This window comes from Castanea sativa, chromosome 11 (genome assembly GCF_040712315.1).
Source record: "Castanea sativa cultivar Marrone di Chiusa Pesio chromosome 11, ASM4071231v1".
NCBI classification, from domain to species: Eukaryota; Viridiplantae; Streptophyta; class Magnoliopsida; order Fagales; family Fagaceae; genus Castanea; species Castanea sativa.
The window spans coordinates 3,648,149-3,656,121 of NC_134023.1; the positions used below are offsets into that span (position 1 = coordinate 3,648,149).

The 7,973-nt window shown below is 34.1% G+C and overlaps 1 protein-coding gene across 1 annotated transcript; it reads left to right on the forward strand.

The window, feature by feature from the left end:
- The first annotated feature begins 5,054 nt into the window (after positions 1-5,054).
- On the forward strand, positions 5,055-7,484 carry LOC142615911 (uncharacterized). The gene is made up of 3 exons (XM_075788824.1): positions 5,055-5,292; positions 5,557-6,807; positions 6,949-7,484. The coding sequence occupies exons 1-3, from the start codon at positions 5,055-5,057 to the stop codon at positions 7,482-7,484; spliced, it is 2,025 nt and encodes a 674-aa protein (XP_075644939.1).
- The last annotated feature ends 489 nt before the right edge of the window (positions 7,485-7,973 follow it).

Sequence of the window (7,973 nt, forward strand, 5' to 3'; positions counted from 1 at the left end):
CTTTAGCTACGCTTACACACACGGCCAATACTCTGCGAAAATAGCTCTTGCGGGTCTATAATTGCGTTTTTTTAACCATAGTAGCTCCTGCGGGTCTAAAGCTGCATTTTTCAAAATGCGGCTATAGACCATCTATGGGTTGCGTTTTTAAAATGCGGCTAAAGCCTCCTGTAGGGATTTTGTCTATAGACACCTTTTAAAAATGCAGCTATAGTTTTTTTTTTTTCATTTTTTTTCCTTGCTAAATCACAAATTCCTGCCCAAACTGAACTATACTGCAAGCATTCAAAACCAAATACAAAACAGATAATTTACATAAATAGATACTTAAAATTTTGAAGTTCATTTCCAAAATTTTGCATGTTCCCAACAAAAAATTGCCAAAAGATCCTATACATCACAAAAATATAGAACAAGGATTTTTTACATTCTAATTGCATGAAGAAATAAAGCCATAGCCAGCAAGCAGCAACAACACTTCCCAACTAACCTCAATAAGGTTCTTGTCAACAGTAAGCTTGTTCAATGTCAAATTCTAGTCTTGCTCCCTGCAGAAATTTAAGGTGCAAGTCCATAAATTCATAGTCCACATGAACCCCAAAAACTTCAAGAACAAGAAGTGCAATTAGTACCCTTTTCTCTTTAGGAGCTGGATGAGCAAGAACAAAAACTTGATCAATGAGAACAATCAGAGGTTCTTCTCCCAAACTTTTCCAAGGAACCTGAAATTAATAAGGCAAAAGGTGAAACGAAAGAAATTATAAAAAAAAAAATTATAAAAATTAGAACATAAACAGCATATTTCAAAGCACATTAGGAAACCAAATTAGTGCCTGGATGTCCAGTCACTGTGAACATCAAGTGAATTACTATTTTGATGACAATGTTTCAACAATATATCATCATATCTCCTACCAACAAAATTTGACACAAATATGCATAACGTATTAATTATATTTGAAGGCTGATAGTTTCACTTCCCCGACTCTACATATTTAGTACTTAAAATATTTCAATCTATAATTTTTGTATAAAATAGTAATACACTGATAGCAGCAAAAACTTAAAATTTCTAAGTATCATCAGTAATAAGAACAGCCTAAATGGATATTCAATTGGATCCCCTCTTATGGCAGCAGAAAGGGCCATAGAAGACACCTGAAGTATCCTCCCAACCACAACAAAGGCTTTTCTTAACAAGAACATTTCCCTTCTGATATTCCAAAAAAGGCTACATTAATGATTAATTTTACTAAAACGTACTAAATCAAGATAATAATAATTTCTTTAAAAAAAAAGGCAAAACATAATGGATCCATATACGAGTAAGGACAAAAATTTGGTATATTTTATCCGCATACAAACAAACTAGAAAGACCAGACCATGTCTCATCCATCTAAAAGAACACCAAATCTTACATGGAAAACCCTCCAGTGTAGAGGAAAAAACCACGGGATAGCTTCGAAAAATATCCATTATGAGATAGAGATTACAACTCTTAAGTTTGTGCCAGACTTGAGTCCACAATAAATTGGATATACAACAAATTAAATTTCAAGGAGTAAAATACAATCTCACCACAATACCAGTAGTAAAATTTTTCTTTGAATACTCCAACTCTCCATGGTTGTAGCACTAAAAAACTCCAAGAAAACTCCACCAATTTATCTTCCTTGTGTGTGTAGCTTGAGCAAAGGAAAATGTCACTTTTTCTTTTTCACTCTCTCACACTCTCATTGTGTATCTCTCTATTTCTTCATTTGGATTGCACCTCTCAAAACTCTCTGTGTCTTGCTCTCAATATGTTGGCTTCCACTCACAGAAGCTCTTGGTCTCTCTTTGTGTCTCTATATCTCACACTCTAACCAAAATGGCCAAATGGCCTTTGTTTGCTTCAGCCAAAAAACTAGCGTGTCCCACATGCCTCAAGTCATGTCTCATTTAATGAAGGCTAACTTTTCTACAAGCTAGCAAGACAAGCTCATTTAGAGATTTGATAAGGTGTGGGCTGGACCCATAGTGCTATGATGCAGCCAACAGATGCCAGCAGGGCGAACTCCACAACTAGGAAAAGAGCAAAATCTACAACCCAAAAGAGAGAAAAACTAGTACCCCACTATTAAAAAGAAGATCGAGACAAAACATTCTAAATCCTAGGACCTTACAAGAACCATGCACATATGCAATAGTTGACACAAGTACTATGGTATTCATCAAACCATCAATTGACAAACCTAAATTCATAATCACATAGAAAGAAAACATTCAGATAATTCTCCTTAAAAATTGACCCAAAAAGATAGCAATCCCGTCCTTTGGTAATTACAACAATGTCTACCATACACAACTTGTTTATGAGTTACCAAAATTGGCCCCTTGATGTATAGACTTTTAAATTTGATAGAACTAATTCATATTGTTGTAATTTGTGAACCTTGCAATGCATGGCCCAATTGAGAAAATGGTAGCAACAATAGCAATGGCATCACAATTTTATGTGCTCATCCTATGGAACTTGACTCTCACAAGAACATAAATCACATGCTTATTAGAGGTGTACTCCATAAAACGAGCACACAAGATATACCGTTTCAACCCAATGGATGTGTTGTGGTCACATAGAACAAGCGGACCATGATAATTTGTCAAATAGAAAGAAAGAAATTGAAAGTGAGTGCCATGCAAGTATAATCTAGTTGAGGTTCCCTAAATAAGATTAGGATCTTGCGCATATAGAGAAAATATGGTGCTAAGCAAAATTCCAAACAGCACTGAAGATATGACTAAAGAAGAAGACCTTAATGGAAAATGTTCATTTTGTGGAGTAATATGGAGACTACTAAGGGAGGAAGAAATCCCACTAACAACTTTTGGTGATGGGGATACCATTAGTTTCACACAACCAAATTCACCAAAAGTCTTCGCACTTCCAAGCGCACTCTAACCTCATACTCAAATATCCTATAAGCCTTCAAGACATGAGTGTCCCAAAGCATTCCACACTTGGGGACTTGGTCTCATCGGACCTATTCACCCACCCTTGAACGGGTACATTGGGGTCTTAGCCACCGCTAAGAGCATCCACATTGGTGGAGCCATAATTTTAGCTATTTGGCACTACAAATAGCTACTTTATCTATTTTACCTTCTTACTTTACAAAACATCTAACATCAATGGTTTTATTTTAGCCTTCAACACAATAAAATAATATAAACAATACAATAAAATAATATATCCACTATAATAAACAACAATCACAACCACCACAATCATAACTGCCCTCGCCACTGCCTTTGCAACCACCTCTGCAACCAGAGGCGGAGCCATGTAGTGGCTTGGGGGGGGGGCCATGGCCCCTGCAAAAAAAAAAAAAAAATCCATTAGCCTATGCATAAAAAACAATTGGGCCCCCCCAATATATGACATTGGGCCCCCCATACCCATAATATCTCCACTATTCTCACTTTTTCAGGCCCCACCTTCAGTTTTAGGACTAATATACTCCAACTCCAAGTAAAACAAAATATTGGCCCACCTATATTTATATAGTCAAGTCCAAAAACAATAAAAACAAAACTACACTTTTCTCTCAATCTCAAAACCCACCCCACCGAATCCCATTCCCTTGACTTCTTATTCTTTTTTTTTTTTTTTTTTTTTTGTGGTCTTCTTTGATACACTTCCTTCTTTGATACACTTCCCACTTCGCTTCCTACCAGAGTACCAGCCCCTAAAACTCAGCACATCAGTCCCCTGTTATTACAGTCCGAAAAAAAAAAAAATCCTGACCAAAGAAAAAAGTCCGTTGGTGATTTTTCTTCTCTTTCTTAAGCATTGGACTTATTCCTTGATCATTTGTGATTATAGGTGTTTTAGCTTCACTTTAAAGTTCAAACGCATGAACAATGACACTGAATCATTCTTCATGAAACATTCTCTCTTTTTTTATCTTCTATTGAATCATATATGTTGTGTACAAGCTAATTTGTTTTTTTTTTGTTTTTTTTCTTTTTCTTTTGAGGAAGTAGAGATCCTTTGTGATGTGATTTGAATCATTTGATCATGTTGCTTTGGGGCAATTTCATGTGCAACTCTTTGTCTTTGGCTAGAATTGTGTCCATCAGTTGTATACTTGTATTAGTGTGTAATATTAGCGAAAGACGTTAGTCTTTAGCCCTCTTGCTTAAAATTCTATGGTGGCTAGTGATTCGTAGTATTTAAAAGGTGGGTGTGGCACTGCTCAATCTCCCCTGTGGATCAAAGAACCAATTGAATCCGGAATCCCCCTTCCCCATTTTTTATAAGCACATATATGGTATTTAAAGGTGGGTATGGCATAATTATGTAATAATGTAAATTTACTTACCAAAAAATGTACATCTAATTTGGAATTGTGTTTGATAAGAAGTTGGAAATTCTCAACTTCCCTTAAATGACATAAAAATATTAGAAAAGTTGAATTTCATGAACTCTGTGGGCCATTATAATGACATAACAAGATAATTTCATGTTGGTAGTATTCAACTGTTACAGTGAAAATGGTGGTTGTTTTGTGCATGGTTTTGGGTTGGTTTCCCTGTTGTGGTACTAATAGACATTCATTTACTTTTAGAGAAATACATTATTGAAGGCAGTCTTGAAGGGAAAATCTAAAGTTGTAGGTAGAGGCAATAGGCCTTGCCACACAGCCCACACCCATCTTTGATCTTTGCACTTTGTGAAGACAAAATTTCTAAGGTAAAATTATTTTTATTCATTACCTATTTTTATTTAGTTAGATATCATGTGATGTTGCTGTGAGTGTTGTTAAATTGTTTGGTTTATGTCGTGTAACAATACTTGTGTGTTTAATTTTTGTTTTTGTTTAAGGGGTTATTATTAATTATAGTTGTATTAAAAATGGGTTGACTGTTTGAATTATAGCGGAAATTTTGTTTTTCTTGAGTATGAATAACATCCATATAACTAAGTAAAAATTTCTAATTAAAATTTTGTTTTTTAAAGTTTTTTTCAGGTTAATTTTTGAGTCATATTCTTAAAGCTAAAAGAATTATGAGCAAACGAAAAACAATTGATGCATTCTTTAAGAAAAAAGATGTTGGCAATTCAGAAATTAGGACACCTGTGGCTGTAGAAACAAATGTTGATACTTCAATGCCTGATGAACACTCCTCCAAATGTTCAAGAATTCAATCTGAAGAGATAGATCGTGATCCAGGATCACGTAAACAAATATGTGAATTCCCTATCAACAAACAAGATGAAATCCGACAAGCCTATCTCAAAGAAGGTCCATATCAACCTAAAAATATAGACTATCCATATAACAATGATACTCATCGTCGTCGATTTCAACCTTCATAGTTTGAATTACATTCACATAGGGATTGGTTGGAATACTCACCTTCAATGGATGCGATATATTGTCTACCTTGCTACCTTTTTAGTAAGAAACCAATAGGTCGTCCCGGATCAGATGCATTCATTTCAACAGGTTTTAATAAATGGAAAAAGGTGAATGATGGAATAAATTGTCCTTTACTTCGTCATGTAGGGAAAGATCCAAACTCCCCGCATAAAATTGTTGTGAAATGTTGCGAGGATTTAAAGAATTATTCACGACATATTGGCAAACTAATTGAGAAACAAACATCAAAAGAATTAGAGAATAATTGGTTGCGGCTCAAAACCTCAATAGAGTGTGCTCGATGGCTAGCATTCCAAGCTTGTGCTTTTAGAGGTCATGATGAAAGCCTTGATTCAAAAAATAGAGGTAATTTTATTGAATTGATAAAATTCACATCAACTTTCAATGATAAAGTAGCTAGTGTTGTCTTGGAAAATGCTCCACGAAATGCCAAATATACATCACCCACAATTCAAAAGGAGATTTTGCATATTCTTGCTAGTAATGTGCGAAATGCTATTCGTGAAGAAATTGAGGATACAAAATTTTGCATTCTCATTGATGAAGCCCGAGATGAGTCGAAGAGAGAGCAAATAGCCATTATTTTGAGGTTTGTCGATAAAAATGGTTTTCTTAAAGAGTGTTTCTTTCATGTTGTGCATGTTAAAGATACTACTGCGTTGACCCTAAAGAGGGAGATATGTGCTGTCCTTTCTTGTTACAACCTTCACATTGAGAATATTCTAGGTCAAGGGTATGATGGAGCTAGTAATATGTGTGGTGAATGGAATGGATTACAAGCTCTATTTCTTAAAGAAGGCCCATATGCTTATTATGTACATTGCATGGCTCATAGGTTGCAATTGGCTTTAGTTATTGCATCTAGAGAAGTAAAAGTTGTCCATGAATTCTTTGATCATTTGACTAATATTATCGATATTGTCGTTGGTTCTAGTAAGCGTAATGATCAATTGCAATATGCTCAAGGGGAACAAATTAAGAATATGATTGCTTCTAATGAAATTGAGATTGGAAGAGGAGCAAACCAAATTGGTACTTTGCAACGGGTTGGAGATACACGTTGGGGATCTCATTTTCGCTCTATTTTTAGTTTGATAAAAATGTTTGATGTAACTTGCAAAGTTATCAATACTATCTCTGAGGAAGGGGCTAATTATAAACAACGTGATGATGCTGAGGGAGCTAATCAGGTATTAACATCATTTGAATTTGTTTTAATTTTGCATATGATGAAAGAGATTATGGGAATTACTAATATTCTTTGCCAAGCTTTGCAACAACATTCTCAAGATCTTTTAAATGCCATGCATTTAGTTTCAACTACAAAATCACTTATTCAAAAGTTGAGAGATGATGGATGGGAGCCTTTACTTGATAGTGTTACATCATTTTGTTGACAACATGAAATTGATATTCCTGATTTAAATGCTCGTAACATTAAAGCTCGAGGTAGATACCATCATCAAGATGAAGCTTTGACAACAATAGAACATCATTTAAGAATTAACATATTTACAGTTGCAATAGATTTTCAATTGCAAGAATTGAATAGTAGATTTTGTGAGCTAACAGCAGATCTTCTCACTCTTAGTTCAGCATTAAATCCTAAGGATGCTTTTAGATCATTCAAAATTGGTGATATTTGCAATTTGGTTGAGAATTATTATCCTCAAGATTTCACTGAGCAAGAAATTTGTCTTTTGAAGTATCAATTGCAACATTATGAGCTTGATGTGACAAAGCATCCAGATTTTCGGAATATGGGTACAATATCTGAGCTATGTAGGGGGTTAGAAATTTCAGGGAAGTCTAAAATCTATCATTTAATTGATAGACTGATTTGTCTTGTGTTGACTCTTCTAGTTTCTATAGCAACTACAGAACGAGCTTTTTTAGCTATGAAACTATTAAAAACAAGACTTCGTAATAGAATGGAGGATGAACTTTTGGCAGATAATATGATAGTTTATATAGAAAAGGAAATTGTTGGAAATTTTACCATGGAAATGATTAAGGATGAATTCTATTCCATGAAAAATCGTCATCAGACATGATTTTGATGTGAAGAGTTTTTTTGTGCGTGGATATTTTTGTATATGTCTATAGTGAACTAGACAGTTTTTGTATGTTTATTAATGTTTAAGATATATCAAAATTGAAATTTCATATTCAATAGACTTGTGATTTATGGTTTTTATATCAATACTTCGAATTGGCCCCCCATGTAAAAATTCCTGGCGACGCCCCTGTCCGCAACCACCCCCGCCACCGCCATTGCCACAATCACATAATTGCAAATAATCGTCTAATGTAATAATAATTTTTTTAATCCCAAATTATATATATATATATATATTATATTATATATATATACACATATATACATATACAATTTTTTTTTTTGGCCTAAAACAATTTCTAATAACTTAACAACTAAACTTATTTGAAATTATTGTAAAATATTGTAAAGGTAACATTTATTATATAAAATATTAACTCAACAAAAATTTTAAAAAAAATTTCTTTTCTTTTATTTTTCTCTT